Source organism: Bactrocera latifrons, unplaced genomic scaffold, assembly GCF_001853355.1.
Source record: "Bactrocera latifrons isolate USDA-ARS-PBARC rearing strain unplaced genomic scaffold, ASM185335v1 scaffold_82, whole genome shotgun sequence".
In the NCBI taxonomy this organism is placed as follows: domain Eukaryota; kingdom Metazoa; phylum Arthropoda; class Insecta; order Diptera; family Tephritidae; genus Bactrocera; species Bactrocera latifrons.
Window position 1 is genome coordinate 462,976 of NW_017537512.1, and position 21,927 is coordinate 484,902.

At 36.6% G+C, this 21,927-nt stretch overlaps 1 protein-coding gene and 1 long non-coding RNA gene across 2 annotated transcripts in view; one reads left to right on the top strand and one right to left on the bottom strand.

The window, feature by feature from the left end:
• The window catches only part of LOC108976980 (zinc finger protein 628), a 53,966-nt gene that overhangs the window by 21,682 nt on the left and 10,357 nt on the right, over positions 1-21,927 (top strand). The window contains exons 2-4 of the mRNA XM_018946446.1: positions 11,099-11,858; positions 12,030-12,359; positions 12,736-12,917. Coding sequence (XP_018801991.1) covers positions 11,099-11,858; positions 12,030-12,359; positions 12,736-12,917 — 1,272 coding nt within the window. The remainder of the gene's footprint in view (positions 1-11,098; positions 11,859-12,029; positions 12,360-12,735; positions 12,918-21,927) is intronic.
• Positions 6,856-21,927, bottom strand: part of LOC108976981 — a 93,781-nt gene continuing 78,709 nt past the window's right edge. Inside the window, exon 3 of the long non-coding RNA XR_001994001.1 lies at positions 6,856-7,179. This is a non-coding gene — a long non-coding RNA (uncharacterized LOC108976981). The remainder of the gene's footprint in view (positions 7,180-21,927) is intronic.

The window sequence follows — 21,927 nt, forward strand, 5'->3', positions numbered from 1 at the left end:
ATTCTAAAATATTTTTAACATATTTGTCTGTATCAAATATTTTTTTTAACATATTTCATTAAAATTTTTGCTTTGTCTGGTAGTCCTTTCGTACAGCTTCCGGGCATGTTTTAAATTCTGATTTAATTTGTATAAAAAATACAAATTTTTAAAATCTTATTATTTTTTAACAATTTTTTAGACTTTTTAATATTTTCATTTGGAAAAATTTAGTTTCTGATATTATTTGCACACAAAATTCGTTTCTTTTTGGCTAGCAACGAGAAGGAAGCGTATAATCTAAGCTTTTTATAAATATCAAATAGACTTAGTTAACTATTTGACCAAACTCGAGACTCTCCGCTGGTACAAAGAAAGTTGAACCACTGTTTATATAGAGTCTTAACCTAACTTTAACGGGTCCATTTGACCTTAATAGCATTGAGCTTAGAGCTTTTAGTTTTATCTCTTTTGCATGGAGTACGAACTTGTGATTTTAAGGTGGTTTTTCATACGTATTATTGTTTTCCAGTCATTCAAGGGTTAACACTTTTCTGATATACCAAGAACTTGTTGATTGACAGGAAGTATACAGATGTGACACATGACTCATACAGTCTTAAGCAGTGAAATCCTATAGGTATTTATTACACTTGGCTTTTCGCCAAACCTTAGTCCAAGGCGTTATTTTATCTTCGGGCTGTTATCGACGATTGAACCTCAAGAAATGAACTTTCCTGGAGGCTTAATTGGCGGGCATTAGCTGATCTTGTTGCGAGTGCCCCATACTTATTATGTAAGGCTCAGCTCTGGTTTATTTACAATTTTGGAAAACAAAGTATCTTTTGGGTGTTCTAAGGTATTGCCATTATTTCTTAACCCTTGGATTTGTTGGTGCAGAGTTTATAATGCATAAAGAGATTAAGAAGCAAAGGTCCAAAACTGGTCTATGCATGGGCTACCAGATTAACCTAACGTAACCTAACCTAAAGAGCATTTGCATCGCATTTATCAAATATTTTATTGGTCGATGCTGGTTATTTCATATAAAAAATAATATTTGGGGGTCACATATATGTATCTGCTGATATCGGTAGAATGGGAGTGGATATCTGCTTCGGTATCATCTTGTGTTCTACTACTAGATAGTTAGGCTTCGAGCAAGCTTGGCCTTTTGGACCAAAATCGATTTACACTTCCCCATTGACGGTCCCATGCTTGGATGGTAAAACTCTCCCTAAACGTATCTTCAAAAGCTTTACTTAACATCGAAGCAAAAAAATATATGCCATTAGTTACTAATAAATAGTTGAAAGCTTCTTTACAATAGTTCATTTAAAACTCAATTTCACTACACACACATACCGGAGCAAACCGGAAGAAAGACAGCAGCAATCGCTTTAATGGGTGTGATTTTCTAATTTCCACCTTTTTTACGACCACCGGATAATAATTATAGGCTTAACACCAAACAGCGCAAACAACCCCACGCAAAGAAATCGGGCATACACACACACACATACACTAGCTCGGTAATTGCTCAAAATTCAAATGTTAAATGGCACAACGAGGATAATAATAAGGATTGTGGATTTTGTAACCCACACCCGGACCACGGGACTCCGGTTTGGGCGATTTTACACCCCAAAGACGCTCGCAGGCAAAAGTAAATAAAATTCGAAAGCGCTTCGAATGAGCAGCCGCAGCAAACTCCTCGTCATCATTAACATCAAGCAACAGCAACAACAATAAACCGCCCCTTTCGCAAACTTATGAATGTATTAGAGCAGTTATACAACTAGAAATGCGTATGGGTGTGTGTGTGTGAATATCGTGCGGCACGCGCCCCGCGGGACCAAGTCATAAATTTGTACGCATTAGACATAGTCTGGCTCGGCCTGCCCGACCAACCGCCTTCTATATATCGTTCACTCCCAGCCGACAGCGACAGCGACAGCGATGATGACGACGACACTGACTGTCGACATCTGTTCGCCGCACAACCCTCCTCCAGTGTTGAGCTGTGCTGATGCTGTTCTTGCTGGGGGTACACTTGTAAGGCGCACGCACGCGGTTGTCTGCACTTGATCTCGAGCAGGCTTATGTGGCAAGTGTGCGGTAGGGGGTACATGCGGCAGGTTGCTTAGCATTTATTATGGCAAAAACATGGACTAAGTCTAAGTAAAATATAAATATGTTTTACAATGTGTTTGTAAGTGTGTTCATAAATAAGTATGTAAGTGTGCGTGTCTGATTTTCTACTGTGGAAATAAAAGTTATTTCGGCTTAGCTGAGAAATAAATGCTTTTAAGCCGATTGTTATTGCTGTAAATGGTTTTTTAATCTTTGGAAATTAAGACACTTCAACAAACTTTTAAAATCTTCGAATAAGAAAATGAAGCGTTGCTTAAAAAATTATGAAAACTTTTCAAGGTAAAAAATTTTGGCAAAAAAAAAAAATTGTTCACGTAAAAAAACACAACAACAAATACGAATAGTACATTGACCGTACAGAGGCTTTAATTCCTTTCATATTTGCTTTTCTTATAATGTAAAAAGGTATTTATTTGATTTTGAACGGTCAGTTTGCACGACAGCTATATTATATAGTAGGCCGATCTGAACAATTTGTTCAGGGATTGTAGCGTTGTCTTAGATAATAATCTAAGCCAAATTTAATGTAGAACAATTATCAAATAAAAAAGTTTTCCATACAAGCGTTTCATTCCAACCGTTCAGTTTGTATGACAGCTATATGCTATAGTGATCCCATCTAATTTATTTCCTCGGAGATTGCACCATAGCCTTAAGCAATAATCCTAGTCAAATTTGGTAATTATATCTTCTAAAATAAAAAAGTTTTCCATATAATAACTAGATTTTTATCGGTTATTTTACCGGTTATGGTTGTAAACTCACTGGTTTGATATCGCCGGTTCTGACAAAGGCAGACACTAATGTTTCGATTCTCTCGTTTAATTTCTTTACCAAAAAAATCATTACTTTCATTTTGACTTTTTGAGATCATCTGATCAAATAATTGCTTCTTATAAGTAATAAATACGAGTTACAAAAATATTGCAAAGCATTTATTCCGGCTATAACCGCATAAGCGGTGTCTACGTTAATAAAACAGAAGAATTCGTCCCGAAAATTTTCGTCGCTGTCAAATTTGGGTCCCGAAAATGTGCTTTCCTAATTTTAGTATTGCGTTTATTTGCGTTGTGTTGTAATTATTTTTACTTTAAATTTCGGGATTGTGTAGATATATTTTCAGATTCTTGAAATCCGATTTTCAAAACTACGTTTATAATTTTAGTTTCTAATTTTATTATGATAAGACCTGTATTTCTTTGTTTTCGTTTACTTTCTAAAAATCCCGCAATTTTGGGATTGTGTATATTTTCAGATCCCTGAAATCCGATTTTCAAAATGTTCTTTTCTATTTTTAGTGTTTTGTAATTATAAACCTGTATTTCTTTATTTTCCTTTACTTTCTTAAAATCCCGAAATTTCGGGATTGCATAAAACCGGATTTTCGAAATATGCTTTTCTAATTTCAGTATTTCGTTATCGTAATATCTGACATACATATTTTACTCTCGTTTACTGTCTCAATGTCTCGAAATTTCGGTATTGCGTATATTGAGATCCTTGCAATCCCATTTTTAAAATGTGGTTTTCTAATATTAGTATTTCGTAATCATAAGACCTAATATTCTCTGTTCTCGTTTAATTTCTCAATGTCCCGAAATTTGGGGATTGTGTATACTTTCAGATCCCTGAAATTCAATTTTAAAATTTTAGAATTCGACATTGTAAGACATTTTTAAATAATAGCTAATAACAATAATAATAATATTAGTTACATAATAATTAAATCAATGGTTTCGATTTTGGATCCCGAAATTTTGGTCTTAAAATTTTTGTAATTTCGGTTGTAAAATATTTAATATATTAAAATTTTTTTTGTATTTCACTTCGTCATACCCTTCATCAATAATTTCTTCTTAATAAAAAGTATTATGTAAGTTATAAAGACATTAAAAATCAGTAATCCCGAAATTTTTCAGGACTGTCAATTTCAGATACCGAAAATATGATTTTCAAATTTTGGTATTTTCTCATTATCTAACTTATTGTAGTTGTTTTTTTTTTTTCATGAGTTGTGTAACATCTATACAACCCATATCATACACCAAGCAATTAATCTGTGCCATTTATACCCTTCTCGTGATAAAATTCAATTATCTTCAGCATTTGAATAAATCAAATTACATTGCATTAATATGCGTACTTTAACCTTTAAAAGAGGTGTGTGAGGCCGCTGCCACTTGTACTCATAACCATGGATGTGCGCGAAAGCAGACAAAAAACTGATTATCCCCACATCAACCCTTACAAAAGGGAAATGCCTGTGTTATATGAAATGCGATCGAACTAAATTTAAGCTGCGTCTAAGAATCACGACCGCGCATAGAGTCACGTTTTGCACAAAAAAGTTTATGAGCTTTTCCGATTATAAGCGGATGACCCATAAGATACGATAAAAGAGGGAGAGAAGAAGATAGGCGCGAGCAAATTTTTAATGGCCTACATAGATTGATATGTATATGTATATTTGTGAGGTTATAATTCCATGTATTTAGAAATCTGCTGCGGAATCATTAATACCGTTACAAACATCCACACAGTTCATCCTCGTATTATGAGCGAATAATTGTCGGTTTTGGCACGCATTGAGGGTGTCCACTGCTATGTTTTGGAGTTTGCTATATGTAAATATAGTTCATTCGTTCATTCTTCTTCATTATTAGCGAAGACACCGCTTGATTCAGCGTAGACAAATCAAATTATTAGATTGTCATGAGTATGTGGGCAGCTAAAATGCAAAACAACGTATCATAAAAAAAAACTGAAAATCGTTGTCAGATATAATAACCAATATGTAACCATTTTATAACCAAAACTAAAATTTTATTTCAATATGAGTGTATGATAACTAATATTTAACCCATTTAGTGAGTGATTGATAACCAATATATAACCATTTTATAACCAAAACTCGAATTCTAGTATGAAGAATGAAATGATGAAAAAACAATTAAGGAAGGGCTAAGTTCGGGTGTCACCGAACATTTTATACTCTCGCATGATAAAGTGATAATCGAGATTTCAGGTGTGGTTGTGAACCGATTTCACCCATATTTGGTACATCTCATCACGGTGTGAAGAAAATATTATATACCGAATTTCATTGAAATCGGTCGAGTACTTAGTGAGATATGGTTTTTGGTAAATAAGTGGGCGACGCCACGCCGATTTTCAATTTTAAAAAAAAGCCTGGATGCAGCTTCCTTCTGACATTTCTTCCGTAAAATTTAGTGTTCTGACGTTTTTTGTTAGTCGGTTAACGCACTTTTAGTGATTTTCAACATAACCTTTGTATGGGAGGTGGGCGTGGTTATTGTCCGATTTCTTCCATTTTTGAACTGTATATGGAAATGCCTAAAAGAAACGACTCTATAACTGTCTCTTATACACATCTAGATGTGTATAAGAGACAGGTTATTGTCCGATTTCTTCCATTTTTGAACTGTATATGGAAATGCCTAAAAGAAACGACTCTATACCTGTCTCTTATACACATCTAGATGTGTATAAGAGACAGCCCTATATCTGACTCTTTTAGTTTTAGGACTTGCAAACAACCGTTATGTGAACAAAACTATAATACACTCTTTGGCAACTTTGTTGCGAGAGTATAAAAAAATATCACTCGCGAACCTAAGGATTTTAATCTAATATTGCTGAGTCGTAGACTGACTGCGACTAGGAAGATTGGAATGAAGGAAAGAGAAAAAGACTTCACTCGAGTTCCTAAGGGCTTTTATCTATTGCTGTTGTGTCTGAATGTTTTTGTGGAATGGTGAGAGGACGAAAAATATATGTACATATAGTATACAATCACGCTACTGAAGGAAAATACACCACATGTTACCACAAAATTCTTAAGCTTACTTAATGATTTGACTAATGATGGCATATCTCAGTGTTTTATTCCGAAAAATATTCGGTAAAATGACGTAAAGCTAAGACTCAAATGTCATAGAGCCAATGTATGGAGAAGAGAGAAAGTTTGTCGAAAAATATTCAATGATCCATGATTGACGGTCTGTATCCTTGGTATTGAGATTAAATTTTTTGTTTGATTCGAAAATTTTAGGTAGATCTCGCCAATGTATGGAGAATTTCTCTACTTGGTGAAGAATACTCAATGTTCCATGGTTGAAGATCTGCAGCCTTTATTTTAAGATTTAAATTTTTTTGACTGAAATTATTTTAAAACTGAAATGTTTCGTAAATCTCTCGAATTTTATGTCGTCGGAAACATTTCTATAGTTTGGCTTATACAATTTGATCAAATTTAACTCGGACTAGCAAAATTATTTTAATATAAATCTTTTTTACCTTGAAGGTGGATCTTGAGCCAATACAGGCATGCCAACGTTTAGTCCATTTTTTTATACACTTGTGATAACTCTCAGCAGCGATTACCTCAAGTTCTTTAAGCGAATTTTGGTTTTTGCGGCATTTTCGAAGCGCGATTCTCGGAATCGTTGGACAGTTTCGAGTTAAAATTCATAAATCCACATCTTGTCGACAGTAAAGATGCGTTTGGTGAATTTAAGGTCCTGGGCTACTTCATAAATTCATGTTTCGTCGACAGTAATTCGCACTTCAATCAGTCCGATTTAAATTTGATCAGATGAAATGGAATGGCGCTTTCTGCCCTAAATTTCAATTAAACTGGTATTTGGTAACAACCATTGCGTAAACTTACCTAGCTTGCTCAAAATTCGAATTCGATTCGAAGCATTTTATGCTCTCAGAATGTTCACCTGCTGAGAAGATAGTAAAGAAATTGGTAGAATAGTTCAACATTCATAAGCTTTGAGTTGAGCAACGAAGTAAACTTTTTAAAGCTGCGGCTGCGGACTGCAGGGCTTTGTTTCGGAAGTCATGTTGTTGTTGTTTTGTTGTAGCGACAGAATTCTGCCGAGTTGAGAGTTCTTGGTCGTATTAAAATCCAGTCCGTTCTAGTTACGTAGACCCAACTGTTGTGGACACGATTTTTAGAGGTCATTCTGAAGATATGTTACGTGTCAAGGGAATCCAAAACTTCAATACGAATGGATTCTGTAAATTTAGTTCAATATTATTTTTTTTTTTTAAATAAAATACCCGTTCCAAAAAACAAAATTAATATAAAAGCTGACTTGCAAGCGGATAGAATCCTTTGATGCTGGCACTCAGCTTTTAGCCATAATCACTTGTATATTGCGGTGACAACCAAGAAAGGGCTTACTTCTGCTAAAAATTCTCCAAAATACATAAGTTACTAATATCACAGCCTTATGCATCTTAGCCATCATAACCCGATTATCCTTTACCCCCTCCACATAGTCTCATAGCCATCATCACCTTTCCCTTCATATAATTTATCAATTTCCTATTGTGCAACAATTAGATCGCCTCGATGTCTGTGTCTATAGTTAACATCAATTTTCCACATTCAACACTGCACCCTTTTCACCACACCACACACCACGTGTGTGTGTGTGTGTGTGTTGGTCTCCGCAAGCAATTGCTTTCTATTTGATTTTCCAAAGCGTTACGAATGCGTTTCAACCATTTTTTTTCTTTGTGAAATTACAAATTTAGCGCGACGCGTCATTTCGTCATGCGTTCACAAATGCCTGCCTCCATCTCTTCCTACTTTTACTGCATATTCTCCCTTTCTCCTGCGTTGACTCTGTGGTGTGTTAGCGCCAACTCGCTTGTGATTGCCCTTTTGTGTTGGCGGATTTTCCATACCCCTTTTGCTTTTTTACTTCGCACTTCACCAACACAATGACATGGAAGAACGCTATTATTATACTGCTGATCACTGTTGTTGTTGTAATTTGTTAGCTGTTTATATATCAATGTCACCATGAATGCAAATCGCCGACGGGCTTCATTTGTGTGATGTTGTTGTTAGTGTTGTTCTAGAAATTTGTTGTTGTTGGTATGTGTTGTTGTAGCTGTTCGCTATTGCTGCATCTCGCATGCATATTTGTGTTGTTGTTGTTGTTGTTGTAGCACCAACTTGTTGTTGTGGTTGTAGCGAATTTGTTATTGTTGTTGGTACGTGTTGTTGTAGCGGCTTGCTTTTGCTGTTTTTGCTGTAACACATCTGTAATGTTGTTGTTGTTTTAGCACCCTGTCGTCGTTCTTGTTGTTGTTGTAGCGCCTTGCTAATGTCGCTTTGCTGGGCGTTTGTGTATTTTGTGTTTGGTCATGCTCCATTTATCTCGGGTGTGTGGACGAACAGATGTTCCATTTAAACGCGTATTATTATTATTATTACTATTATTGTTGTTTTTGTTGTAACTTGTTATTTTCTATGGCGCGTCTGAGTTTACCATAAGGTGGCTGAAGGTATGCTCTGTGACGTCAAGTCAGTGGCTGCTGTGTGGCGTTGACAGACTGACATAGCAGAGGAGGGCGGTTGATGATCATGCTGATTTGCCGATTCGTTGCATCGAAGCTTTACTTCTATTGACATGTGTGTGTATTGACATGTGTGTATGTATGTGTAAGTGAGTGTGTGTGCTTTGTGTGATGGGCGGTTGATTAGGGTGAATTAATGGTCATGTAAGGTGGATTATATGATTGAATACGAAAATAATTATGTTTCGAAATTCGATGCCGTCACGGCCAACACACAGCCATATGCAGATATAAACAAACATACGTACATATACATAGGCATAAAGATTGATTTGTCGTAAATATAGTAGTAACGGCGCTTGACAGATGCGCAAGTACTGTGGAGTGAGGTTGGTGTGTGCATATACAGGTGGACGGACATTGATCTAGATTTTATTTGTTTTAATTTTTTTTTGCTTCGAAATCTTGGCGTACATAATGCGTAAATAATGTTTCTGGTGATTTATGTTATTTTTATTTGTTTGCCATATGCTTCATGAGGCGCGTATTTAGTATATTCTAAGGCGGTAAATAGAGAACTAGAAACTTCGTTGGAAAAATGAATGCGATTTAAAATATTCTTAACTAACAAAGATGGCCAAGACGACGAATATGAGACCGTCTACCGCAGAAGTAGTAAGATACTTACAACTAGGTCCCCTACACTCACCGTCACTTCAAAACAACCAGGCAAAACCAGAGAAAAGACTGCCTCAAGGGAAATACCGGCTACACAAGCACCACCGACAAAACAAGGAGAAGGAGGTCCCCAGTAAGAAAGGACATCAGAACTCGCCGAAACAAGAATACATTACCCAAATTAGACTAGCAGAAGAGTAATCCTTAGAAAAGTGTAAAGGTATCATGCAAAAAGTGAAGATGGCGGTGTCACATAAAAAAAAAAAAAAAAAAAAAACTTCAGCGTCGAAATCTTCGACGTCATCTAGAGTTACAGCAGAAACTGGCTCATTGCAGAGAATGAGAAAAGGGGGGGTATATCTGCAGACACATCACGATCACCGAGTCAATAAGGTCGAAGCGGCGCGCGACAAGTCCTGTGGAGCCTCGAGAAACAGTGCGACTACTTCTCACTTGCCGAAGCCGCCGATATGGAACTACTATAGCATATATATAGGCATACAAACTAACAGGACAAAATCAAGACGAAGACCTAAAGCGCTAACTTGAGAATCGAAAACCAATATTAAAGATATGGTGCTTAGACCGAGTGTTATACCAGTAATGTTTTGGGAAACGTATCGGCTTAGTTTCATATAAATATCACAGATATTCACCGAAATAAACTTTTTAAAGTTTAAATTTGGACTAAAGGAAGGTCTCGTCTGATTGGATTTATTGAAATATACTGGCGAATATGTTTTCATGCAATCTTAGAACGATAACTCATAAAAATATAATTATTATTATCGTTAAGATGAAAATCATTATATGTATATGGTATATGGGAGCTGGTTCATTCATGGATCTGAATCCCACATTTTCGGCTTAATTTTACAGCGATATCTTACATATCAACCAATATTTAGGGTATAAACCCAACTGGAATATGACAATCCTTTTATGGGGTATATGGGAGCTAGGGGTAATATTGACCCGATTTTGTCCAGTTTTGACACCAAGTCTTTTATTACCAGAAAAAGATGTTCACCCACTTGCAATAAGCTTTGCTACAGATTCACAAACACATATATATATTAGATTGTCAAAAAAGTCTTGCGGTATTATTATTATTATTTTTATTTTTATTTTACAACGGTTTGATGACTCATGCCCAGCTCTTGATTGATGGTTTGATGAACGGTTTGATGACTCATGCACAACCATCGTTGTGCGGTCGAAATGGAAACTTTATCGGGTCCATAAACTGCACAAATTTTATTGGCGGCTTGAGATGCATTTTTGCCTTTATCGTAGTAGTACTGTAAAATATGCCGTATTTYCTCTTTATTTTGCTCCATGTTTGCGACGCTATAACTCACGAACGACTTGAAAAAAAACGGCAATCTATCAAACAGGTGTTAGCGCGTGAAATGAGCTTTCGAAAAAGGTATAGCCTGACCCGATGCGACAAATAAAACTAGAACTCGCGCCATCTAGCGAAAATACTGCAATACTTTTTTGACAACCTCATATAACGTGGAAAATCAAATGGCATTTTGAAAGGTCATTTGGGCCTAAGAAAAGAGCGATTGGTTCCAAACTTACTAAATTTTTTCGAAAAACAGGGTCGCATTGACTTCAATGAGTCAATATTTTCCGCCTACCAGAATGTATATTATAAATCTTGGATCTATGTTTACGATTAGTCGGCCAAATATAGTAGCAGAGGTGAGCCGAAAAAACCTCGTCAAAGCAGGTAAAAGGAGGCTGATCATATCTCTAAACTTTGCTTGGTTGTATCCTCCCAATAGTAACGTGTGGTCACGCGTAGCGCATTGCTATTGTCTGCTACCATTTCCGTACTCTCTCCCCTCTCCACATATATATATATGTATGTCTCTATATCTTTATACAAAAATTAAATTAAACGTCGCTAAAGTATTACTCTTCCATTCGCTTCCAGATGAGCTCGCCTTCAGTATTAATCGTCTGGTTAAAGCCGAACACTTGTCCAGTCATCACCCGCCTACGCTACTCAGTAGCAGCGCCGCCAACAACCCAGCAGCGAAACATGACGAAGACAACAACAACTCCATCTGCATATTGAGCAAAAATCAAATACTACAATGGAAACTACAACAACCGCTAAGTGACAGCGGCATTAGCGAACCGCGTTCCTACACGGAACACGATATCATTTCCAGATCGCGCAGTCATTCGCGCACCTCATCACAAATCGATCTCGATGACGACAGCAATTGTCGACGCTCGCTACATTCGCGTTCGCGTTCACGTTCAAGTTCCGTCGAGCTCGAAGTCGATTCACCGCCACCGCCCGCCTTGCACCATCACCACCATCAACACAACAGTCGCACCAGTCCATTGAGTTCGCCGCCAACAACCGCAGAGCTTTTAATTAGTTCGAGTCCGAAAAAGTCTGAAATGTTTTCAGTGTCGGCGCTATTGCGACGCGATGAGCCGGCGGCGCATGGCGTGACGGTCGTACGACCGTTGCAGAAGTCACCAACAGGCATGAGTTTGCCGGCTGGTGTGAATCCTTTCGAGGCGTTTCGCAATGGTTATGTCAGCAGTAGTGGTGGCGGCGGTGGAGGCGCTGCTAGCTACGAGCCGCCATTCTTTCAACGACCGCTGTTGCCGCCCGCCTTCCCGCTGTTCGCCGCCTTTGCGCTGCATCAGGGTCAACAATCTGGTTTAACCTCAGCGTAAGTAGCTTCATTTTGTGTACATATAATGGTTAAAGTGTAAAATAATTGTAAAAAACACTTGAAACAACAAAAACTTAATTAAAAGCGGCAAAATATTTAATTGCCAGTCCACGGGCACATGTTCAAAGCACATATGTAAATTCGCTGCTTTTTCTTCTTGCTCCACAGCTATCATCCCGCTTCGCAGGAGGACATCTTTCGGCTGCGCAATCTGATGGTGCCTCTGCAGGCGGGTCAAAATGGCGACGCGTCTGGTCTGCCGCCAAATTCCCATCTCGGCCTGCCACATCCACCGCATCTGCATTTCCACCACATGGCCAAATGGCCCGGCCTGCCGCAATTCAGTGACCTTTACTCATGCATGAAGTGCGAGAAGATGTTCTCCACACCGCACGGCCTCGAGGTCCACTCACGGCGTACGCATCACGGCAAGAAGCCGTACGCTTGCGAACTCTGCAACAAGACTTTCGGCCACGAAGTTAGTTTGAGTCAACACAGGTATGTTTTTTACATGAACTTTGTCCCAAAAGCCTTTTCGAAAACATTCGGCCGATGTATATTCCTGTCTGTGTGTGTTTGAAAACTTAGTGAGCCCACATATGTCTGCAGCGGTCTCGGTGGTGCGCTGTTTAGTCTTACATTGTTTAAATGAATTAATTTGTTAGCCGTGTGCAATTAAATTAAAAACCAAATGTAACACTCGCACCCAGCCCGTTGCAACCCTGCGTAGTTTTAATGTGTCTTTCAGCACTTTCAGCTCTTAAGTCAGTGGCTTAAAGGCGCGTAAAGACTTTTAGTTTGCATAAAATACTAGTTGACTCGCTTTTAACATGTTTCCACTCTTCTTTCCCTTTATTCTTCCTCTCTCTTTTAGAGCTGTTCATAATGTGGAGAAGGTTTTTGAGTGCAAACAATGCGGCAAGCGTTTCAAACGCTCTAGCACGCTGTCTACACATCTGCTGATACACAGCGATACGCGGCCTTATCCTTGCAGTTATTGCGGCAAACGTTTTCACCAGAAGAGCGACATGAAGAAGCACACCTACATACATACAGGTAAGGTTTTGAAAGATATTTAAATAATGCTCTAATTGTTTTAAGAACTTGTAGAATTCTTTAAAAAAAAAAAAAAACATGTATGCTAAGTACTATGGCAAGTAAGTGGGTTTGAAACTTAACTAATACTTTAAGCGTAAAAGGTTTGAGACCCGACTCGAGCGAAATCTTAAATTTCGAAAGTATACCAGAATGTTTTTTTTTTTTAAACAAACATTTTTAGTTAAATACTATGGCAAGTTAGTTGGGTCGAAACTTAACTAATACTTTCAACGTAAAAGGTTTGAGGTCCGACTCGAGCAAAATCTTAAATTTCGAAAGCGGATTATATACACAGAGTTCGATTTTTTAATGCATTTATTGATGTAAAAATACCATAGATACTAATCTGTAAGATATTTTTTGGTAAGGGGGAGTCTTAAACTTGTCAGCAACCTATTTGTAGGATAAGGTGTGGTTCTTTTTTGGATTTGCTTTAAACCTTGTCTTACTTTCGATGTTAGATCCACATTACTGACCTGGATTTGCTTACCCAAAGCCTTTGCACCAGGCGGCATTCCGCCAAATTACTTCAGGGATGCTTTCTATCGCTATAACAACAACAAGATAATGAGATAAAAGCGATATATTTTTAATACTATGTGAAACTAATTTTTATGAGATTCCAATAGTAGTTAGCGTTTAAAATTTTGATTCTGCTTGTTTGTAGTGGATCCAAATGTTGTCTCAATTTACTCTATTATATTCGAACGTTGTTTATTAGTCTAAGTTGTGCCTTTTCTCCTCCAGCTACTGGAAATGGATAGTGGCACTGCTGGCTCTGCCGGTCGCTGTTTGCTAGCTCCATTTGGCCGTTTGCATAACGTTCGTTTTCTCTTTTATTTCCATGCTCATATTCGGTAGAATTATAATTTTCGAAGCTATTTAAAAAGCTGTAAGAAATTTTCAGGGTTTTGAACTAACCTGGTTAGATACTGTGAGCTCCATTTCTTTCCTATGCCATTCAATAACTATATACAGTACAGAAAAACTACAAATTAAAGCCGTCGTTATAAATTAATTCTTAAATTACTGATATCTGACAGGTTCAAAAACTTGTTTGATGGTTTAAGGCGATCTGCTATTTTGAACACGCTCATTTCTTCCTAAGCATATATGTAGTTATTTGTTGGAACCAATTATTTGACAAACTATCTTCAGTAAACTTCGCTAGGATTATTTTATAATACAACACTACAATCTGCATATAGATTGTGCAGATAGAACTACTATAGCATATAGCTGCCATACAAACTGATCGATCTAAATCAAGTCTTTGTATGGAAAACTTATTTTTGAAAGGTTATTTTTTAAGGAAATGCAGTAATCCTAGAACATATTGTTCAGATCGGATAACCATAGCATATTGCTCTCATACAAATTGCCTTTTAAAAATCAAGAAAATTAGCTTTTAATACCATTTTATACTACAAAAGAGGCACCTGTAACTCTCGGAGCCGAAGTTAAAGTATTTTTTGTTTTTGTTTTTGTTTTGTCAGCTTCAGTTGACCACTCATCTGTACCATAGACCGTACCGATATAATCCATTAAGAACATTCCAAAATTTGCCATAATTTTATCGGTGGTATATAAAAAACATACATAAATAAATATGTATATACATACATAGTGTATACATACATTGTCATATTGATAAAAGCAGTTATAATCTCCTTCCCTCTAAAGTAAGTCTAAACAAGCTGTAGCGCTATCGTGAAATGAACGCCATTGGCATTCTAATCGCACAAACTCATAGTAAATAGCTGCACATATACATACATATGTTTATTATAGGCGTCGTTATATGAATATGTATGTACATATATTTTTTGGTGCTTTTCAACATATTGCTAAACAACCGACGACGACGCTGACGACGGCGACAACTATCAAAGGCAGCGATAAAAATCAGAGTCGCACTGGAAAATTGTTTCGTGGAAAGAAATGCAAAAAACATACTATACTAGTACATGGCAAATGGTTTTAAAACACATACAAACAGACATACATACCTATCATACACAAGCACGCTGTGAGCTTGAGCCACCAAAGCATTAAACATAAGCAGTGTGAGGCACGACCAAAAATAGCGTGGAGTACTGCCTAGTATGCGAGTCGCCCTGTATGTATATGCCTGTGCTTTCGCATTGGTATTTATGTAAATATGTATATGCGTTTATGTGTGCCTATCAGCCGACACGCTGAGCGCGCAATCACAGCCAACCAATGAAAAATTTAGTCAGGGGATTTTGATTTTCTATTTTATTCTTGGAAATTTACGCTCCTGCTGCGCATAAACATACGCACACTCATATGCATGCAGTTGCGCTCGTGCTGTTCGGCATATGTTTTCAATGCAGTCGCGCTCAATCACTCTCAAACGCGTGTGCGCGCTACACCGGCAGCAGAGCACATGCCATTAGTCAAAGAGAGAGAGAGAGAGAACACACCCCATTTGGAGTAGTATGTGCTCACAGCAATCACGACGAGCTCCACTACAGACGACGGGCACACCTACACAAACACAAAGCGGTGTTCGCGTTTGTTTTGGAGGTGGTGTTGGCACATGCTACTGCCCGTATCAAACAACAACAATAACTACAATTGCAGTGTTAAAAGTCAGCGAGACGACCTCTGGCAGCCATTTCCTGCATTGAAGTGCCAACAAAAACACTAATAAATTGTTGTAGTTGCATGAAGTTTTGGTGCCTGCGCGTTGGCGCTGCCATTTTGGGTGCTACAACAACAAAATATTAGTGGGCCATTGTTTCCTGTGTTTTGAGAGGATGTAGTGGGAGGTTTGTGGGGCTGCGGTGGGGGTTTAAGGGGCTGCAGTATGTGGTTTGAGTTGGTGTAGTGAGCGCTGAGGAAGTGTGCCTGACATGCTTAGTACTGGAAATATTTTAGTTTGCCTAGAAGCTTGCACAAACCCGTCAAGTTTGACGTTGGGAGGAAGCCTCATATTGAACGTACAGCCACAAATACGCAGCCGTGCCGGAAGAGTCGCAAGTAATGGGCATTGCAAAAACAAAAATAACAACTACTACGACATATGTATGTATGTATATAGTATATGTATGTGGTATGAGTGCAACAACAACAAAAAATATGAAGACTTCCGTAAATCAGTTTAACAAATGGCAGAGATAATAACTTTAACGCTGCAACATGCGGGGCTTGAGCTGCGGCATTCTTCAGCGAAGCGGAACGTACGTGCCAGTGCGCTATATACATACATACATATGTACATATGTATGTGTATATAGAAGTCACTGGAAGTGGCAAGTGGCGCTGTTGGCTCCGTCGGTCGCTGTTAGCCAGCTCCATTTGGCCGCCAGACATTTTTATCGTTTCTGTCTTCGATTGCTTTCGATGCTTTTTATTTTTGCCCAATTTTTCCCTCTCTATTTCCATGCTCACACTGCCGTCGGTTACTTGGCATCTAATGGCCAGCGTCGCTTGTGTTTGACTCGGGGATTTGTTGCCAGCAGCGCATTTGCATTCAGATTTAAGTCAGCGCGTAGATTTTTTGAGATTTTTTATTGTGAATTTGTTTGTTGTGGTTTTTATTTTTCAGCAAAGCGTTTGCAATATTTTTATGCTTTCTTGGCGCTAGTCTCTGCTCCGCTAGCGATTTCATTGCTTGTGGCCATTTTGTATGCTAACGCACGCATACTTCCAGATACCATTTGTATGTATATATAGAATATTTAGAAATATGTTTTCAGTATATAAAAAAATAAATATACATATGTACATATATGCAAATAAATATTCAAATCTTAGCTGGTTACAAATGCTTATATGAAATTTTCTGATTTCCTTTTACGTACCCACACAGATTTATTAATGACAACCGACTGACTGACTGTATGGGAAAATCAATATCTGCTGGTTCTTGTTTTTGGCAGTTGGAACAGGTGTAAAACGGTTACAAGCATATACACATACGAGCAGAGAAATTTAAAGGACTTCAAGTAAAGGTTTAGGTTCACTTGAATGCAAATAAGACATGAAATTTGAGGTTAGGTTAGATTTAAACAAGAAAAAAAGTTAACTTCAGTTGCACCGAAGCTAAATACCTTTCACAGGTGCATTTCTGTTAGTAATTATGTGTTCAGTTTATATGGAAGCTATATGCTATAGTAATCCGATCTGAAATTTTTTTTCTGATATTATATTATTACTTTAAGCAGTAATCCATGTCAAACTTCTTGAAGAAACTACGTCAAATGTGAAAGTTTTCCATACATGAACTTGATTCCGATTGTTCAGTTTGTATGGTAGCTATATGCTTTAGTTAACCGATCTAAACAATTTCTTCGGATATTACATTGTTGGCTCAGGAAATTATCTATACCAAATTTCGTGAATATATCTTGTCAAATGTGAAGTTTTCCATACAAGAACTTGATTCCGATCGTTCAGTTTGTATGGCAGCTATATGCTATAATAATCCGATGTGAACAATTTCTTCGGAGATTATATTTTTGCTTTAGAAAATAAACTGTGCCAACTTTTATGGAAAGACATTGTGAAATGTGAAAGTTTTCCATACAAGAACTTTATTCCGATCGTTCAGTTTGTATGGCAGCTATATGTTATAATGGTCCGATATCGGCAGTTCCGACAAATGAGGAGCTTCTTGAGGAGAAAATGACGTTTGCAAGATTTCAAAACGATATTTTAAAAACTGAGGGACTAGTTCGTATATATACAGACAGACGGACATGGCTAAATCGACTCAGCTCGACATACTGATTATTTATATACTATATATACTTTATCGACCCTTCCTTCTGGGTGTTACAAGCTTCGTGACAAACTTAATATACCCTTTTCAGGGTATAAAAATGTAGGGTGGGTCTTCTGGATAAGTAAATAAACTGTTAGTGTATAAATAAATTATTTCTTAAAAACTTTAATAATTTAAGAAACGAAATCATGTAGGCAAAGAACTTCTTGCTTCTGAGGTTCCAAAAGTAGATTAAAGTGGGAGTGGATTAAAGTTGGAAAGGTTAAAATGCTTAAATGCTTCTTCAAAACAAATGCAAAAAAAAAAAAAACAAAATACGAAATCTCCAATACTTAACTTCGGCTGCAGCGAAGCTACAATACCGTTCACAGATACAAGAGGTGTAAAAAGCTCTGTACCTTCAGTTTGTATGGCAGCTATATGCTATAGTAATTCGATATAAACTATTTGTTTGCAAATTATAGCGCTGGCTTATATAAATATATTTGCTAAATTTTGTGAAGATATCCCATCAAATAAAGAAGTTTTCCATACGAGGACTTGCTTTTCATAGCTCAGTTTGTATGGCAGCTATATGCTGCAGTGATCCGATAACGGGTGTTTCAATCATTAAGAAGTTTCTTGAGGTGAAAAAGACGTGCGCAAAATTTCGGAGCAATAACTCAAAAACTGTGACACTAATTCCCGTATAGAGAAGCAGACGAGCAGATAGACAAGCAAAAAAAAAAACAAATATTTGCAGATTTTCAGTAAAAGTTTCGATAATATTTTAGTAAATTCAGTTAAACTTAAAATTGGAATAGCCGGTTAAATCTATATTTAACTACGTAAGCGGCGTTTACGCCTTAAAATCTTAAATTAGGAATTGTAGATTTGGAGTCCTAAATATGAATGGTTTTAATTTAATATAAGTACATATGTACATTGAAAGAAGCCTACAATGGAAGATGTCTATCGTTATAGTCCACACTTAAAGTTATGTTTAAAGCTAACTAGAAGGGGTTCATGCAAAGCAAAGATCCACTACTTTCCGAAACCTTGCTTTGCCGTATTCTTTAAAGATCTTGCTCCATTCAAATAATGAATTCTTGTTCAACATGGCTCTTGTCAATATTCTGCTCAGTAATAGCATCGATAATTTTAACCCAGCACAGATACCTATAGAGTTGTACTTTATGGGGTTAATATTAGAAATTTTTCTTTATTTACCACACAGATTGCAAGAGCTTATAGTAATACTTATGCTGGACTTGACTTCTGTCTACTTTATCGCGTCGCAAAGTTGAGTTTAACAGCGCCAACAATTTCTTACTGATTCGTGTGTGAGGATGCAGTTTCTAAGTAATAGGGTTTTAGGCTCTAAGTTTTAGTAAAGAAGCTTTTGTTAAGCAGAAGTTTTTTTAATTTCACGTTTTTTCTTTTGAGGCTCTCCTTTATATATATTTGATTAAATTTGTCCCAGACTGAGAAAAATGTGCTTTTTCTGGGATTTTAAAATAAATTTCTAGTGTAACCTTCAAAATGGGCTTCTGAACCAATATAAGTCAACGTTTAAGCCAATTTTTCTTATACTTTTTATCAGCTTTTTGTTGGAATAGCCTTCAGTGCCATAGAGAAGTTTCATTTTGTAAAAGCCTCGGTAGATTTTTTCAGTTACGGCTCACTTTTGGAGCGTATTTCTGTAGAGACTTTCTGTAGCTTTTTCGTATTCTAGCATTGATTCGCTGTATATCCAAAATATTAACGAAAATGCTCTGAGCCGATCCAAAAAGGATGATACGCCCCTCTTGTCCTTCCTCTGATGCCAAAACGACGATTTTAGAGATATCTGTAGCTTTTTCATATTGAATTAACAGAGGGGGATGGACCTTTCGAATGATACTAGTTTTAGATGAATCAAGTATTTGTATACTTGATAGACTAACAGTGCTGCAACATTTTCAATGATTCCATAGTTATGTAATTGAGTCAAGAAAGACGCTAAAGAAGCTGCCTTCGGAGCTTACTCAACCACAAAATTCTTTTTACTATAAAGTAACTAAATTTAAACGCTTTAATAGAATCTATAATCTAGAGACACTACCACATTTCTATAACATATATATATGTATCTGTATGTATGTATATTTATGGCATACCTGCAATGGTGCTGACATTGAATGCGAAGCAGAGTGGAATCCCATAATGGTATTGCAGAGATGTGATTGCGAAACATTCGACCGTAGGGATGTGCTCTGATTCAACATTAGCAACGCAGCCATTGTGTGCCATGACCGAGCCAACGTGGCTAACGATTGTAAAAATTACAAGACGGAACCAAAGGAGAAAAAGAGGAGCACGGCAAATGTTAATGCACTATATATATGTATGTATATAGATGCCTAAGTAAATTTGTATATAGGGACGTACATATGTATATAAAGCAAAGAAATAGCTGAAGAAAAAAACCAAAAAGCGTCCCACAGACACGCAGAGGTCACAATAAAAGCAACAGTGCAAGTTAATATATACATATACATACATATGTATGTGTGTATGCGCTCAATCACGTGCATATGTCCCATAGCTTCGAGCTAGTCGGAGCCGCTAGGGTCAGCTAGACCGCCACACAGCAGCGCAAGCAGGTCCTTGAGCATACATACATATGTATATGTATATATGCATATAAGAATATATTATATACATACATACATATGTGTGTGTAGATATGTAAACGGGTTTATTGTGGTCCATACGCTGCGCACGTACGTACTCTATCGGAACAAATAACGTCACGTAGACGCAGAGATTATAGAGCAGCTTTTATTATTTATCATAGAGCTTGAGAGCGGGCGCACGAAAAGGGGGGAAAACTAACAAAACCAGCATACAGAAGAAATTGCAAACATATTTTCAAACATATACGTACTATTTGCATATACACACACCTACACATATATATATATACATCTATGTCCGTCTGTTGAACTCCACTATGCGATATCCTGCCAACTCCAAGCGTCGTTATCCTTGGAAACTCATAAAAACCAAAGTAAGCAAAGCAGCGTACTCCGAGTATCAGATTGCTTTTGCTATGAGCAAGTGTGTATGTGTGTATGTGCATGTAACTGTGTTCGTGTGCGCTTCGCATATATTGTTGGTTGGCGCCACCCACCAGTTTGCCGAGTTGTGGAGCGGTCGAGCGCTGAAGCACTGTAGTAAATAGTGTAGTAAATGAAATCAGAAATTCTGAAAAGCAGCAGAAGAGGAAGCATGAAAATTGCTTCGCTTGCTGCCGAGCATGATAGAGAGGACTCTTCAAGGATTTTTCTTTTATGGCAACACATTGCGGAAATTCTTTTAAATCTATGCTTGGCGAAGGCAACGAGCGTCATATACATATTATATATATGTATATTTTTTGTACATATAACTTACTTAAGTTTATATAAAAATACATACATACACTTTTATAAAAGTATATATGCGACTTTGTTGATACTCGCATAAGAGGCTCTGATTGTTGGCCTTTATAGCGGGCATTGAAAGTAGATATGTATATACATATATACTTAAGTATGTATATCATAAAAATATATATTTATTATGTAATCGTATATACTGATCTTTTGGAAATTGTGTTTATCGTATAAAATACATACATACATATTAGCGAAATCAAGTACATGTACATATGTATAAGCATGTATAAACAAAAGCGGCATAACAGCAACGTTCATTGAAATAAGTATAATGTGTTGAAGTTAAGATAAAAATTGAAATCAATTATGGAAAATAACGGAAAAAATTAAATCATCAAACGCAATTTAAAAAATTAATATTATTGAATTAAAGAATTTATTTTTTGTAAATTTATTAAAAATATATCTATTTTTTTTTTAGAATAATCACATAAAATAGTATTTCCAATCTAAGAAAAAAATAGTCTTTTTCGTTTAAACAATTTATTTTAGTTCAATTTTCAGTAAAGCAAATTTAATTTGGAAACTTTTTATTACAAAAAATTTAATTGCGATTTGTTAGTCATCAAACATTAAACAATTTATATGTTATATAAATATTTTTTTTTATTGAGAATAATTGCATAAAATATTATAGTATTTCCAATTTGTCAAGTTTCTGTTTGTGTTTTAAATATTTTTTTTTGTATATTTGGAGTAAAGAAAATTTAATTTGAACGTCTTAGTTAACATTTTTTTTATAAATAATGATGTT